This window comes from Ictalurus punctatus, chromosome 25, assembly GCF_001660625.3.
Source record: "Ictalurus punctatus breed USDA103 chromosome 25, Coco_2.0, whole genome shotgun sequence".
NCBI lineage: Eukaryota > Metazoa > Chordata > Actinopteri > Siluriformes > Ictaluridae > Ictalurus > Ictalurus punctatus.
Genome location: NC_030440.2, coordinates 18,363,264 through 18,379,570, shown reverse-complemented (window position 1 = coordinate 18,379,570; position 16,307 = coordinate 18,363,264). Strand labels below are relative to the sequence as shown.

Here is a 16,307-nt window from a genome sequence, read left to right as displayed (position 1 = left end):
TGTGTCTGACATTTCATCTGACATTTCATCAGAACCTTCTCCGACCTTGACACAACCCCGTCCTCAAAACGCCAGATTCGGCAAACGTGCTCCCGTGAACCATCTGATTACATCTGAAAGATCAGAGCAGCAAGAACAGCAGGATGTTTTCTCGAGTGTCTGGCCTTGTTTTCTTTTTTTTCTCTAAACAATAGATAGTAATCACAGTGTTCTGAACAGCAGAACACGGGGCCTGCTTATGCCGTTTTTAAAACAAATCCCGTTAGTTTCATTTTTATTTCGCCCTACAGTCCCAATACACCAAGCAATACAGCAGTCTATACGTACATCACGCTGACGGTCCCGGGCTAATAAACACAACATGAACCCGTGTCTGTGATGAGGATGAGAGCGCCAGTAATTAATATGGATTCGTTCAGATAGATGAGGGTTTTTATTAAAAACGGGATCAGAGAGAATTGTAAAACATTTATATTATATATATATATATATATATATATATATATATATATATATATATATATATATATATATATATATATATAAGATGTGTGTGTATATATATATATATATATATATATATATATATATATATATATATATATACACATACATACATACATACATACACACACACATCTTTCATCACACCACCCTGTTGTTGATCATTTTCCTATACCAGCACCACACACAGTGTTTTATTCCTTACGCGTATTATAAACGCACCAGTAAATCCGAATTTACCGTCATTAAGGCTTGGTTAAGATGCATGAACATGGCAAAGGAGGAAAAAAAACCCCCAGAAAAGTTTTTAGCGGGAACATCATGACTGGTGTAAGAGCGCAAGAACAAAAGCAGGAAGTCAGGATGGAGAAAGGAGGTCCAGAATATAATTAATACGCAGCTCTTTTTCTGCACCGTTCGATAGGAAGACAGAAAGAATACATGCTGGAGTAACACAACGTTGGATATTACTCGTGCCGCTTTTTTCCCCCTCAAAGGAGCGTCGGATGCGTCGCCCGGACCATTAGACCGCAAACGTCGAGCGGGACAACGGGGTCGGCGTGTATGTAGGAGTGCTGCGTTTATTTTAATGATGTAAAACGTGGCAGGTTTCTCAGAGGGAAAATGTGATTAAAAAAAAAAAGAAAATAAAGGAAGATCATTAAGTAACTCTCAGGATTGCTAAGCAACCAAGAAAAAGTTTTATTTTCCTCTTGCCCCCCTTTACAGTGAGACGATTTGGCACGATGAACAAGTTAGAAGTCTTCCAGATCGTGAGGAAGAACTTATATTACATAAATATTACTTTAATAACACCACAAGCACCGTTAGATGAAAAGTCGTCCCATTTTTTAAATCAGACAGGAGACTGTAGAGCTGGGAGAAGTGACAAAAAGATCATGTCACGATACTTGACGTTTGGACAGATTGCGATTCACGCTGCGTATCACAGTATACCGTGTTAGCTAGAAAAATGTCTGCAGAACTGTAGCAAAATAAACAACAAAAAAACACAACTTATAAAACACGTCACCATACCAACGATATCTCGGACGGGTGTATCACGTAATCCTGATCACGATATTATATTGATTTATCGCCCAGCACTATGAGACCGTGCTCAACACATACGACTGTGAATCTCTCTCTCTCACTGAGCCAATCATGAGAGTCTGTGAGGTCATGCATGCGGAAGAGGGCGACTTTTGTTTACTAAATACAAACAAATCTGCACTTTACTGTACATATACGCCGATTTCAAAATCAAACACGTACCTCGGTTAAAGTGCGAACACGCAAGTAGAACCCGATGTCCCCGCCATGGTGCTTCTTGTCGTTAACCATCATAAAACACACATCAAACAGGAAGGAAGCGTATGGAATTTGACCTTGCAGTGACCTTGATTTAATCAGTCTCTAATCGGCTGGTTACAATGTTAATTCCATATAAATATCCTACAAACATTCAACCAATCGTCATGGAGATTCTCCACTTACGAGAATCTCAAAGTGACGCGCGGACACAAAATACCCCCACCACCTCGTGACCATGTAAGAGGAGGAAAACACGCAAATCATACCGACGTTTAATTTTACTTCAATCCTTCATTTCCACCGTATTTCTGATTTAATGTTTGTCTCGCCACCTCCCCCCCGGTGCCATTTGACAACCTTATAAGAGAAGAAGTGAAGTGAACATGTTGTGTAATATCCAGGTGGAAAAGAGCAGGCGTTGCAGTGTGTGGAGTGAAACGGTGTGTATAAAACGGTACGTTTCAGGGTCACAAAGTCGTAACTGCCAAGAAAATCAAGGGTTTGGATGGAGGGGGAGCGGGGTGAGTTGTGGTGAAGAGTAAAATGAAAAAACACGTCTCATTTTCCCTTCGCAGTCACATTTCTGTCTCTCGTGACGGCAGATCGAGGTCAGGAGAGTGTCGGGCAGGAAATGAAACAAACCTTCAAAAACACATGAGAAAAAACGTAGAAATATCTAGAGTCTACATAAATATCTAATTGCTGTTAAGTGCTGAGTCACATACAGTACGAGTCCTTATGAGCCATCTAATTATTTTACACTAATGAACTAAATGCCTTCTTCAGCAACACATACTCTGAGAGCTCCATGCGATGTTGTGGAGCAGCAAAGATTAATCTTATATGCTTTTTGTTGTTGTTTTGCAAGAATAAAGTTAGGAGTGGGCGACTGCGAGGTTTCATTTAGCCCTTAAACACGATTAAACTAAAATTGGTGCAAATTAAGCAGATAAAACAAGCCCTGCTTTTCAGACACGATGCGGATTTTCTCTGCAGTTCTTTATAAAAACAGAAAGGGTGGGTCTGTTCTATCCACAAAGATGAGACGGAGCCTTTTTGTTTCAGCACTTTATCTAAATATATCTAAACACAATCGATCACAGACACAAAGGAACTCGAGCATTGTTTGGATCAACAAACGAAAGATTTTCTCCATTTAACTGGCGGGCGGGGGGGGGGGGGGGGGGGCTGGGGGGGGGGCGACCCTGACCCGGATACATCCCAAACACTCATCACCCATATACATACCCATACACTCGTCACCACGGAGCATACACTCGTCACCACGCCCCATAAACATCACCACGGCCTATACATTCATCACCACGCCCAATAAACATCACCACGGCCCATACACTCGTCACCACGCCCCATAAACATCACCACGGCCCATACACTCGTCACCACGCCCCATAAACATCACCACGGCCTATACACTCGTCACCACGCCCCATAAACATCACCACGGCCCATACACTCGTCACCACGCCCCATAAACATCACCACGGCCTATACACTCGTCAGCACGGCGCATACACTCGTCACCACGCCCCATAAACATCACCACGGCCCATACACTCATCACCACGCCCAATAAACATCACCACGGCCCATACACTCGTCACCACGCCCCATAAACATCACCACGGCCTATACATTCATCACCACGCCCAATAAACATCACCACGGCCCATACACTCGTCACCACGCCCCATAAACATCACCACGGCCTATACATTCATCACCACGCCCAATAAACATCACCACGGCCCATAGACTCGTCACCACGCCCAATAAACATCACCACGGCCCATAGACTCGTCACCACGCCCAATAAACATCACCACGGCCCATACACTCGTCACCACGCCCCATAAACATCACCACGGCCTATACATTCATCACCATGCCCAATAAACATCACCACGGCCTATACATTCATCACCACGCCCCATAAACATCACCACGGCCCATACACTCGTCACCACGCCCCATAAACATCACCACGGCCCATACACTCGTCACCACGCCCAATAAACATCACCACGGCCCATAGACTCGTCAGCACGGCGCATACACTCGTCACCACGCCCCATAAACATCACCACGGCCCATACACTCATCACCACGCCCCATAAACATCACCACGGCCCATACACTCATCACCACGCCCAATAAACATCACCACGAACCATACACTCGTCACCACGCCCCATAAACATCACCACGGCCCATACACTCGTCAGCACGGCGCATACTCGTCACCACTCCCCACACACTCGTCACCACGCCCCATAAACTCGTCAGAACGGCGCATACACTCGTCAGCACGCCCCACGCACTCGTCACCATGGCCCATACACTCATTACGGATGTGATGAAGTTTTCTGGAAGGAGAAGGAGTGTCCAGTGAGGGAGGTAAACCCGTAACTACCTTTAAAGTCAGAGGAGTTTACGCTGCGTTCTTTTCCTCTTCTTTCAGAGGTGATAAACAGCTGTTTACAGCTGCTATAACGTAAGCGAGAACAGGAACGAGTTAAATGTAGCTATAAATGGATAAAAAGCATGACACGGTAAACAGTAAGGATAAAGTACTGTGGTATAAGAGGAATAAGACACTTCAGGATGGGTCGCACTCAGGGTGGATGAGATTACAATTGCAATTTAGAGAGTTCGTTTAACTGTAATTACGTTGTCATCCGCAATATAGTCTGGTCACCAGGCTCCGCCCACTACCCAGCTCTCTCCCTATCACAGAACAGATACTAGCAGGGAGGGTGAAGGCGATCACGTGATTCCTCTGCGACACATGAAACTAGCGAACCGCCCTCTTCCTCATACACGAGCTCACAGACACTCACGACTGGCTTGGGTCGCAGTGATTGACGGGAGAGAGAGAAAACCCCTCCCACTCTGAGGACACTCTACTGGAGTAAATATATTTATATATAAAACAACACTTTAGAATTTTTACCCATTTCCAGTTACATTTAAATTAGTCCCTGTTCTCAGCTACAAACAGTCTCCAGTGAAGTTGGTGAGTTTACTCGAACTCTCTGATCTGATCGGTCAGATGTGAGGTTTGCTACAACAGCAGCTCTGACAGCGGTGCAGGTTTATATTAATGCACTCGTCCTAATACGTTAGCGTTTCTATAGCAACGGATCATTCACAGGGACATGTACGGCAGATGCACTGTGAATCGCTGAGGTTTTCTTCAAGTTAGGAGATTTTATTTAACATTCATGGAAGGAGTCTCCAGTGTCAGCGCTTTTTGGACTTAAGGACGTAAGGACAGAGGTGGGGGATTAGGGGAGAGAGAGAGAGAGGAAAAAAGAGAAGAGAGGAGAGAGAGGAAAAAAGAGGAGAGAGAGGAAAAAAGAGGAGAGAGAGAGGAGAGAGGAAAAAGAGGAGAGAGAGAGGAAAAAAGAGAAGAGAGAGAGGAAAAAAAGAGAAGAGAGGGGAAAAAAGAGAAGAGAGAGAGGAAAAAAGAGGAGAGGGGGAAAAAAGAGGAGAGAGGGGAAAAAAGAGGAGGGAGAGGAAAAAAGAGAAGAGAGGGAGAGGAAAAAAGAGAAGAGAGGAAAAGAGAGAAGTGAGAGGATAAAAGAAAGAGAGGAAAAGAAAGAAGAGAGAGGAAAAAAGAGAGAGGAAAAGAGATAAGTGAGGAAAAAAGAGAGAGGAAAAGAGAGGAGAGAGGAAAAAACAGGAAAAGAGAGAAGAGAGGAAAAAAGAAAGAGAGAGAGAGGAAAAGAGAAAGTGTTTATCGCTGCTATAACAAAGTGAGGATGTAACTATAAACGGATAAAAGTATGAGGTGTCGGTCTTTAATTAATAAAGAACTGTAATGATGGACTGCAGTGGTGTAAGAGGAATAAAACACATCAGGACATGCTGAGACTCCCTCCACTGTGGAGGTGATTAGTTTCCTGTAACAGCACCACACACAGGGGATTATTCCTTACTTCTCACCTACCATCACACCCCTACACCTACCATCACACCTACCCCCACACTTACCCTCACCTTCACACCCCTACACCTACCATCACACCTAACCTCACACTTACCCTCACCTTCGCCTACCATCACACCTAACCTCACACTTACCCTCACCTTCACCTACCATCACACCTAACCTCACACTTACCCTCACCTTCACACCTACTACCACACCATCATACCTACCCCCACACCTACCACACCTATCTTCACATTTACCATCACACTTACAATCACACCACTACACCTACCCTCACACCTACCACCACACCATCATACCTACCCTCACACCTACCACCACACCATCACACCTACCACCACACTACTTCACCTACCTTCACACTTACCATCACTTATCCTCACACCACTACACCTACCCTCACACCTACCACCACACCATCATACCTACCCTCACACCTACCACCACACTACTTCACCTACCTTCACACTTACCATCACACTACTACACCTACCTTCACACCACTACACCTACCCTCACACCTAACACCACACCATCACACTTACCCTCACACCACTACACCTACCCTCACAACACTAAACCTACCATCACAACACTAAGCCTACCATCACACTTACCCTCACACCTACCATCACACCACCATACCTACCCTCATACATACCACCACACCATCAGACTTACCATCACACCTACCACCACACTTAACATATCTCCCCAAACACATTCATCTCTAAACGTTTTATTTACTAACAACACACACACAACACTGTCACACTGAATTTAGGACTAAATTAATCTGGATTAATGCTCCATGTATGTGTGAGTGGTTTCAGGATTATTACTACAATAAAATACACCATTAATGCAAAAAAAAAAAAAAACATTATTTTTAAATGACACTTTGCCACCTACATACACAACACACCACAAATCACAGTGTCCTGCACTAGTACAAGTCCTGCACTAGTACAAGTCCTGCACTAGTACAAGTCCTGCGCTAGTACAAGTCCTGCGTTAGTACAAGTCCTGGGTTAGTACCCGTCCTGCGTTAGTACAAGTCCTGGGTTAGTACAAGTCCTGGGTTAGTACCCGTCCTGCGCTAGTACAAGTCCTGCGTTAGTACCCGTCCTGCGCTAGTACAAGTCCTGCGCTAGTACAAGTCCTGCGTTAGTACAAGTCCTGCGTTAGTACAAGTCCTGGGTTAGTACCCGTCCTGCGTTAGTACAAGTCCTGGGTTAGTACAAGTCCTGGGTTAGTACCCGTCCTGCGCTAGTACAAGTCCTGGGTTAGTACAAGTCCTGCGTTAGTACCCGTCCTGCACTAATACAAGTCCTGGGTTAGTACAAGTCCTGCGTTAGTACAAGTCCTGCGTTAGTACAAGTCCTGGGTTAGTACCCGTCCTGCGCTAGTACAAGTCCTGGGTTAGTACAAGTCCTGGGTTAGTACCCGTCCTGCGCTAGTACAAGTCCTGCGTTAGTACCCGTCCTGCACTAGTACAAGTCCTGCGCTAGTACAAGTCCTGCGTTAGTACAAGTCCTGGGTTAGTACCCGTCCTGCGTTAGTACAAGTCCTGGGTTAGTACCCGTCCTGCGCTAGTACAAGTCCTGGGTTAGTACAAGTCCTGCGTTAGTACCCGTCCTGCACTAATACAAGTCCTGGGTTAGTACCCGTCCTGCGCTAGTACAAGTCCTGGGTTAGTACCCGTCCTGCGCTAGTACAAGTCCTGGGTTAGTACCCGTCCTGCGTTAGTACAAGTCCTGGGTTAGTACCCGTCCTGCGCTAGTACAAGTCCTGGGTTAGTACCCGTCCTGCGCTAGTACAAGTCCTGGGTTAGTACCCGTCCTGCGTTAGTACAAGTCCTGGGTTAGTACAAGTCCTGGGTTAGTACCCGTCCTGCGCTAGTACAAGTCCTGGGTTAGTACCCGTCCTGGGTTAGTACAAGTCCTGGGTTAGTACCCGTCCTGCGCTAGTACAAGTCCTGGGTTAGTACCCCTTTCTAACCATCTCGAGGTCTGAAAGTTAACCATAAATCTGCGGCTAATCCGAAATCAGCGAGGTGTTACTGTTTATACTGCTGTACTCGCTAAACTAACACTCCGCTAGCTAACCGGGGAAGTTATCCAGCACAGCTAGCAGTGAATAAACCTTTAACAGTTAACCATGTTAGCTAGCTAGCACGTCATAAACACCGTGTAACAAAACAAAACAAAACAGTGAAAAGATCAGATGGAAATAACTAGCTTAGCACGACACACGAGCGCAGCATTAAGTTACTCACCTCAGTCAAGTTTCCGACCCAGAAACAGGGGAAAAAACAACAACCCTGACTGTTAAACTCCTTATTTAATATTGTACTCGTGGATAACGAGGTAATTAATCCATGCTAGGTGCTAAAGGTGAACCCGGAGCTACTTTCCATGCAGTAAGATAGCTTAGCTTAGACGATACGTCGTCACTAGCTCCAACACTCTAAACTAGCGCGTGAGCTAGCTAACTAAAGTGCTTAGTCCTGTCGCAAAACTTGTTTGTTTTGTTTTTTTTGGAAATGTTCACGTTTGTAAACATCCTCATGACTTTGCGGTGTGTTTATTTAATCTTCTCGCCTCCATCCTGGGGAAGGTGTTTCATTAAACTCGGCTGGTAAGGCGGAGTGTAACTGTTTACAGCTACATGAGCTACACCGTTAGCCTAGCACCCCCCCTCTCTCTATCTCCGTGTGTGTGTCGCGCGCAGCTGACAGACTCAGAGCGCTGGAGCGCGCGCACGCTGCGGTCGCTGTATGCTGGAACAAATGAGCCAAAATTCAACATCACTAAAACACAGTGGGTGTATGCTGCCTAAAAATCAACCGATACAAAATTAACCACAAGCATTACAATACATGAGGTTTTTATTGAGGCGATTGTTTATTTTAGACTTTTAATGGATTCATTCGATTGTAAACTTTCTAAATAACTTTGTGTGTGTGTGTGCGTGTGTGTGTGTGTGCGTGTGTTTGTGTGTGTGTGTGTGTGTGTGTGTGGTGCTCGGGCCCCCACATGTGGTGATGAAGAGTAACACAGATTGAAGCTGTTATGACTAGATCTGGGAGTCGATTCACAAATCAGAAAAGAGTCAACTCTTTATTTAAACGTACAGCATATACATGTAACTAGTGTGTAAATGTGTGTAACATAGAATCTGGTGCAAGAGATATAGGAGACAGATATATAACATTAGTAGATGATACATCTTTTCACTGTTCAGGTAAAGGTTAGACATTTAGTTTGATTTGACTCGGATTCGAAAGCAGTGGCATAAGCCTGGAAGTACTTTATACTATTCTCATGGCGTGACAGATCGTGTGTTATTCGTGCTGCCAGAGACAGTAATGTGCACATGAGAAAGAGCTGGTTTATATTATGAGGATTACATCGCTGTCTTGTGTTTCAGTGATCAAGAAAACGCGCAGTGTGGAATCGATTCTAGGAATCGGAATTGAAAAGGGAGTCGACTCTAAAGTTTGGGGAACCAATTAGTTCATCAGTTAATGTCAGAGAATTTAAGGGTTTTAATCATAGCTCTGCAGACGTTGGAGGGTTTTCCCCACATGTTAGGAGTTTAGTAAGGTTTTGTTATTTGTACAATAAAATGCTAACTTGTAAACAATTTATTAACTATTAATTAAACTTTATTCATAACACATGTAGCATGTAATAATGCCTTAATTAACATATTCTAGATGGTTAATTGATTACATTTATATGCAAGGCTTTGTGAGTGCCAAAATTTAGTAAAATGCAACTTATGCAAATTTATTTGGTCTCATTTATTTTATATATATATATATATATATATATATATATATATATATATATATATATATATATATATATATATATATATATATATAATAAAAGATGGTATATTAACATTAGTATTTAAACAAATGTTAATAAACAAGTCACGTTACGTGATTTTTATTATCATTCCTCTATATAGTTTGTATACATTGGGAACAAAATGTTGTTTTTTTTTATGTCCATGGTAAACAATGTCTAGATAACATTATTATGCGTTAATGCTGAAGTTTATGGAATAAACACAGTAATGTAGAGAAACTTTGCATACATGAATCCCAGATTAATGAATAATTAATTCCCACACTGTCATTATGTAAAAATTTAACTACAACCATGCCATACTGTCATACTGTATATTAAAGACAATGACAGTACAAAATATGAGCTTTAGAAAGCTTTGACCTTAAACTACAAATACAGAATATTTGAAATTATTTTATAAACATTTTATTTCATCCATAAATGCATTCCAAACCTTGCGTAAGTATTCAGAGTGAAGCCTGGTGGTGGCGGTGTTACAGCGTTACCCTGGGCCTCTTGGTTACCGCTCTGACTAATCCCCTCTAAATCTTTTCTAGTTTCAGGCTTTAACACTAAAATGTGAAACATTTCAAGAGGAGGTGAATATGTACAGTATGGAAGTCACTGTGCATCGCCTAGATGCTATGTTAATACATTTAACATGTTTGTATTTTTTAATGCGACTTCTGCAGTATTCATGCAGCGTGAAGAGTTAAACACTCAGAATTATTTTATTTTCGTATGGAAATACCATTCAGTGAAAGGACTGATGTTGTTAATGACACTTACATAAGCCGTTACACACACACACACACACACACACACACACACACACACACACACACACACACACACACACACACCCTTAGGAGATCAGGAGATTATCAGCAGGTGAGAGTTTTGGGCTTTCTGGCACTATCGAGCACAGATCTGTTTGTCTAATGTTCTCAGTGATGAATTAACTAACACACACACACACACACACACACACACACACACACACACACACACACACACACACACACACACACGTATAGCTGAGAGAAAATACAGCTGTCTCTCCACCATGTTTTTTCCCCGGTCCTTTAATCTGGGCCATTAATCAGATCATTAGGCCAGCATTGTGTATCCTGATGTTCCTGAACACACGCACAGGTGTTTCTCTGTTCAGTGTCACACAGCGTCCTGAAACCTGTCACGCGGCAGCTGCTCAGCCCACAAAGACACTTACACTCAGCTCCAGAAATATTGGCACCCAAGGAGGTACTTCATCACTTTCCTCCATTGTGAGGGCACCCTAGAGGGCACATTATCACATTTTTTCTACCATAGTGGAACCCTAGAGGGCACTTCATCATGTTTTCTCCATTGTGAGAGCACGATAGTGGGCATTTTATTATCTTTTTCCACTGTAGAAGCACCCTAGAGGGCACTTTATCATGTTTTATTTACCATGAGGGCACTATAGAGGGCATTTAATCACAATTTATCTACCATAGTGACACACCCTAGAGAGCACTTTATTATGTTATATCTACCATAGTGGCACCTTAGAGGGCACTTTATTATGTTTTATTTATCACAGTGGCACCCTAGAGGGCATTTTATTATGTTTTATCTACCATGGGGCACTTTAGAGTGCACTTTATCATGCTTTATCTACCATAGTGGCATCCTAGAGTGCACTTTATCATGAATTATCCACCATAGTGGCACTCTGAAGCGAACTTTATGACATATTACCTACCATAGCTGCACCTTAGAGGACACTTACTTGTGTTTTATCTACCATGGGGGACTCTAGAAGGCACTTCATCATGTTTTTTTTTCTTTTTTTTCTTCTTTTTTTTTTTTTTACATGAAGTCGCACCCTAGAGGGCACTTTATTGTGTTTTATCTACTTTAGGGGCACTCTAGAGGGCACTTTATTGTGTTTTATCTACTTTAGGGGCACTCTAGAGGGCACTTTTGTGTTTTATCTACTTTAGGGGCACTCTAGAGGGCACTTTTGTGTTGTTTCTCCAAAGTATAACACAAAGTAAATGTTTTCGAATGAGAATTATGTTAAAAGGACGGTAATGTCTCCTGTACTTTGGGTGGAAGCTTGATACATTATCTTTTTTACACATTATTTTGAAGGGTGCCAATAATTCTGGAGTTAAGTATCAGCCAGAAGAAGGGATCCTCTGTGAAACTATTACATCATCGCCAGTGAAGGAGATTTGCTCATTTTGTTCCATGTAAGGTTAGCTGAAGTTCATGCACACCTCATATATCTTTTTGGAAAGATGACCATGCAGTCTGTGATTTAATCGAATGGAATCGAATCCTGACCCTGTGGCACGCAGCCGAGTTTAAATCCGTCAGTCTGTAAGAAGTGGAGAAGTTTCTGTGAGTGGAGACAGACTCCGCCCTCAGAGTGGGCCGGGTTTGGGTCACATTCTGTTCAATTTAACAGGACAACCTTGGTTAATCATCAGCACTGGAGAGGAGAGATCCAGGGGTTGAGCACAGCAACTCTCTGTCTCTCTCTCTCTCTCATTATTTTCTTTATCTCTCTCACCCCCCCCCCCCCCCCCCTTGCGCTTTTTCACTCTCTCTCTCACTCTCTTTCTGCTCTCAACATGTTGGAGGCTCTGAGAAGAACCAGCAGAACCATGCAGCTCAGGAACGTCAGCCGGTCCAGGGTCGTCCTGCAGAATCGCAGCGGCAGCATCTACAGCAAGCCACCCAAGACCAAGATCGGACCTGGGGTGAGTGTTTAAACGAGTGCAGGTGGTCAAAATCGAACCTACATTTCGTTTTGCTCTCAAAGTAACTAGAAAATTCGATTAAATCCGAACACAGTGATAATAAAATAGCGCTTTTGCTTCTAATGATCATTTATCCAAAACTTTCACACGTCCATACTATGTAAAAAAAAAAAAAAAACCCTCATGAATTATTCATATAAATACTCGATTTGTTGTACGTTTATTCCATCTCCAATGTCAGCCACTGCATTGTGTAATATTTTTAAGCATTTAGGTTTTAAAAAAGAAAAAGCTTGCCGTATTTCCTGAACCGTTCCTGTAGATAACAGAATGATTCGTGTGAATATAGTCACCGTTTGGTTGAATTTCCCCGTTTGCTGACATTAAATCCATCCTATCGAATGTTTTCCCAAAATGGCGGGCGAGTAGGATGAGCATCCGCTTCGTTTCACACATTTCTCATGTGGAATAAAACCCCATGTGGACAATTTCTCAATATCTCACGTGGGTTTGACTTTCGGTGACATTTCACCAGTAAACTACAGCACGTAAAAATATGCCTGTGTCCTACATGTGATTCAAACAATCCCATGACATTAGAATCATTTAAATGGAAAATTAAATAATCCGCTGCTTCATTTCCATATTCTGACTTGTTATTCAATTTGTGCGGTTAAATTTAATCGGATGTGGATCACTCTACCGGAATAAAAAAGGTTTAGTGGTTTGCTTATTTTTGTTTCTTATTTAACTGCCAGGAAGTGCTATAACTGTAATGAAACATTAAAACATGACCCTTTTGCCTGGGGGGTGGGGTATGGTCAATTTCTGCGATTCCTCCGTTTTCACTTATTCGTCTAACCTGCGTTTCAGTATAGTTACATGTGGAGCAGAATAAACTGAAAACGACCTCTAACAAAAAAACAATAAATTAGCAAAACAAAACAATGAACACACACTAAACGGTGCATGAATCACACGCGCAGTTTACATCAGATGCACCTGATTGTTGCATTGCCTGACCTTGGACTAATCCCCAGGCCTGTGATTAGTTAACTCAAGTGCACTTGAATCAAACTGAGAAGGAAAAATTGTGATTGAGGGCCAGGGGATTGGGAGAAACATTCACTAATCAGTCTTTAAGTACTCTGAGAACTCAAATCCCACCGGCAAGCGTGTAACGTACTCGCGTCACTCAAATAACAGGAGAATAATCAACTCCCGTAAAGCTGCGCAGCGGCAGAGTCCGCTGTTAAAATACGCTGTACAGATATAACAGGAAATGCCTCCTTTTTTATTCCTGAACCCTTTAAACGTCAAGGAGCTGTCGATGTGCTCATATTTACATTCCTCACCCTGACAAACTCACATGCTGAGAAGGTGCTCTATAAACCATTCACATGATCGCAGTGTAGGGTATATACCTGGATCGTGATTGGACAGAAGGTGTTGATTAGATTTCTAGAACAGCAGCTCAGCTCCGGATCACAGCTTCGTATTAATGCGCGCGTCCTAATGCGCCATCGTTTCTATAGTAACGGCGCGTCCGTGGGGCGGACGCTCTAAACGGACGGGTTAAAAAATAACACGTGTGAGGTGAGGTGTGTTGGACTTTTATGGAAGGAGTCTCCAGTGTCAGAGCGGCGTAACAGTCGGAGGTTTGTCTAATTAACGTCCAGAGAGAACGGAGTGAAGAGAGGCTGTTCGTAGCTGCTGTAATGGAAGTGAGGACAGGAACTAACTTGGACGTTCAGCAACGTTAAATGTACTGTAACTGTAAATGGATAAAAAGTACGACGGGGTGTTTAGTGCATGAAAAAGTATCGGTGTTGGAAAACCGTTGGCTGCGGTATAACAGGAAGAAAACACTCGGATGATGTGCTGCTGTCGGAAAATAATCAGAAGTCACAGGAACTCCACTTCATCACGTCACGTCACGTCACGTCACGCCACGTCACGTCACGTCACGCCACACCACGTCACGTCATGCCACGTCACACCACGCCACTCCACGCCACGCCATGTCACGCCACGTCACGCCACGCTACACCACGTCACGCCACGCCACGTCACGCCATGCCACGTCACACCACGCCATGCCACATCACATCACGTCATGCCATGCCACGTCACACCGCACCATGCCACGTCACGTCGCGTCACACCACGCCACGTCATGTCACGTCACGTCACGTCACACCACTGTTGATTATTTTCCTACAACAGCACAACGTGGGGCGCTTTATTCTTTACAAAACAGCAGCTGAACTGAATTAAATACTCCCTTATAAAAATGATAAAGGTTGACGAAATGCTGCTGAGGTTTTCAATAATTTTGTTTTCAACTCGCCCAATAAATATATTTCCTCGTTTTCACCCACACACAAGCACAGCTTCACAATCACGATCATCACGTGATCAGTAAACTCCACATTATTACGATGATAAGTAGCGGATGATAACAAAACCTGAATGAAAGTGTAATCTTGTGCGGGTTTTCGTTTTCACTGTCCGTGTGTTTCCACAGCAAACGTTCTTCATAATGTCCGTGTTCGCGATTGCTCTCCTTCTCCCGGCGGGATGGATCCTGCACCACCTCCCCGAATACCGACACCGCCCTCCCGCTCCACCCTCCTGACCAGAGCACCCCGCTGCACGCTAACACCAACCCCAGCTGCCTGTGAAGAACCATTCACCTCCCTGAGACACAACCAGGTGGAGACACGCTTGGAAGGAAGCTTGAACAGGAGAGGAAGACTGCATAAGCAGACTGCTAACGTCACTGCAGCGAAGGCTTACGTAGCACAGCTCTACGCTCCTCCCTGTAATAAACCCCTGCTCTTTAAAAATAAATCTCCTGCACGTGTGTACTGCAGTGTGTGTTTATTTACAGGATCCTACAGGAAGTGGATAACCAGAGTGCTCACGAGGCTAGATCACACCTACGTAAACCCTTTCCACAACACAGCTTTCATAAACCTACATAAACATTCATAAAAACCTACACTAACCAACGTCACGTGTCATAAGCTACGTCGTGTTTTTGTAAAGTTTGACGGGACACGAGTCGAGTGACAGAGTTTTGTTGACATAAGGTTTACGTTTATATCACATCATGACTGACAGCTCAGTGTAGTTCTGGTATGTCACAGTGACATAATGACGACATCAAACGTCATAACCCGGCTACGATCATGACCTTACCGCAATACATAGCGCTGTTAATAGAGTGCCATGACACTTCCACAGGTTATAAACAGGATTATAGATCAGAGAACACAGTGATTCAGCTATAACAGTGTCATAACTTAGCTCTGTTATTGCCCTGTCATGACTTATCCATGGGTTATACGCAGAGATATGAAACTCTGATTGCTTAAATGTCAGAGAAACTACTCATAACTCAGCTATAACAGTGCCATGGGTTTGCTATGAGACTTCATAAAACAGAAACACGTAGCTCTGTTATTAGAGTGTCAGGACACTTCCATAGGTTATATGCAGAAATATGAAACTCGACTTAGGTCAAAGAAGTATACATAACTCGGCTATAGCAGTGTCATAACATTGCCATAAGACATCATGATGCTGTAATGAAGTTATCTTTTATTAGCGTGTCATGACTGTGACATGAGGTTATAAGTGCTTATATGAGACTTGCCGTAATGTGTGCATAAGATGTCATGGCACTCACACAGGTTATAAACAGAAATATGAATCTTAAGGGAAAACAAAATCATATATATATATATATATATAAATCAGCTATAACAGTGTTATGACACTGCCATAAAACATAATGACACTATAATACCAAAAAAGACTGAATCACATATCCTGTAATGAGAGTGACATGACATTGCTTCGAGTTATAAGTCAGAGAAAATAGACATA

General features: G+C 43.1%; 2 protein-coding genes across 2 annotated transcripts in view; one reads left to right on the top strand and one right to left on the bottom strand.

Annotated features, from left to right (window-relative positions):
• The window catches only part of btbd7 (BTB (POZ) domain containing 7), a 32,344-nt gene extending 23,774 nt beyond the window's left edge, over positions 1 to 8,570 (bottom strand). The window contains exon 1 of the mRNA XM_017455905.3: positions 8,076 to 8,570. The gene's annotated coding sequence lies outside the window, so the exon portion shown is untranslated. The remainder of the gene's footprint in view (positions 1 to 8,075) is intronic.
• A 3,633-nt stretch (positions 8,571 to 12,203) lies between these two features.
• On the top strand, positions 12,204 to 15,283 carry si:dkey-85n7.8 (COX8 domain-containing protein). The gene is made up of 2 exons (XM_017455908.3): positions 12,204 to 12,413; positions 14,941 to 15,283. Exons 1-2 carry the CDS (start codon positions 12,285 to 12,287, stop codon positions 15,049 to 15,051), a joined length of 240 nt encoding a protein of 79 aa, XP_017311397.1. The 5' UTR covers positions 12,204 to 12,284; the 3' UTR covers positions 15,052 to 15,283.
• The last annotated feature ends 1,024 nt before the right edge of the window (positions 15,284 to 16,307 follow it).

Excerpts from the sequence above, each read along its gene's own strand:
- si:dkey-85n7.8 (XM_017455908.3), top strand. The coding sequence starts at position 12,285 with ATGTTGGAGGCTCTGAGAAGAACCAGCAGAACCATGCAGCTCAGGAAC. Across the intron at positions 12,414-14,940 it reads AGACCAAGATCGGACCTGGG|CAAACGTTCTTCATAATGTC; the intron begins GTGAGTGTTTAA and ends GTGTTTCCACAG.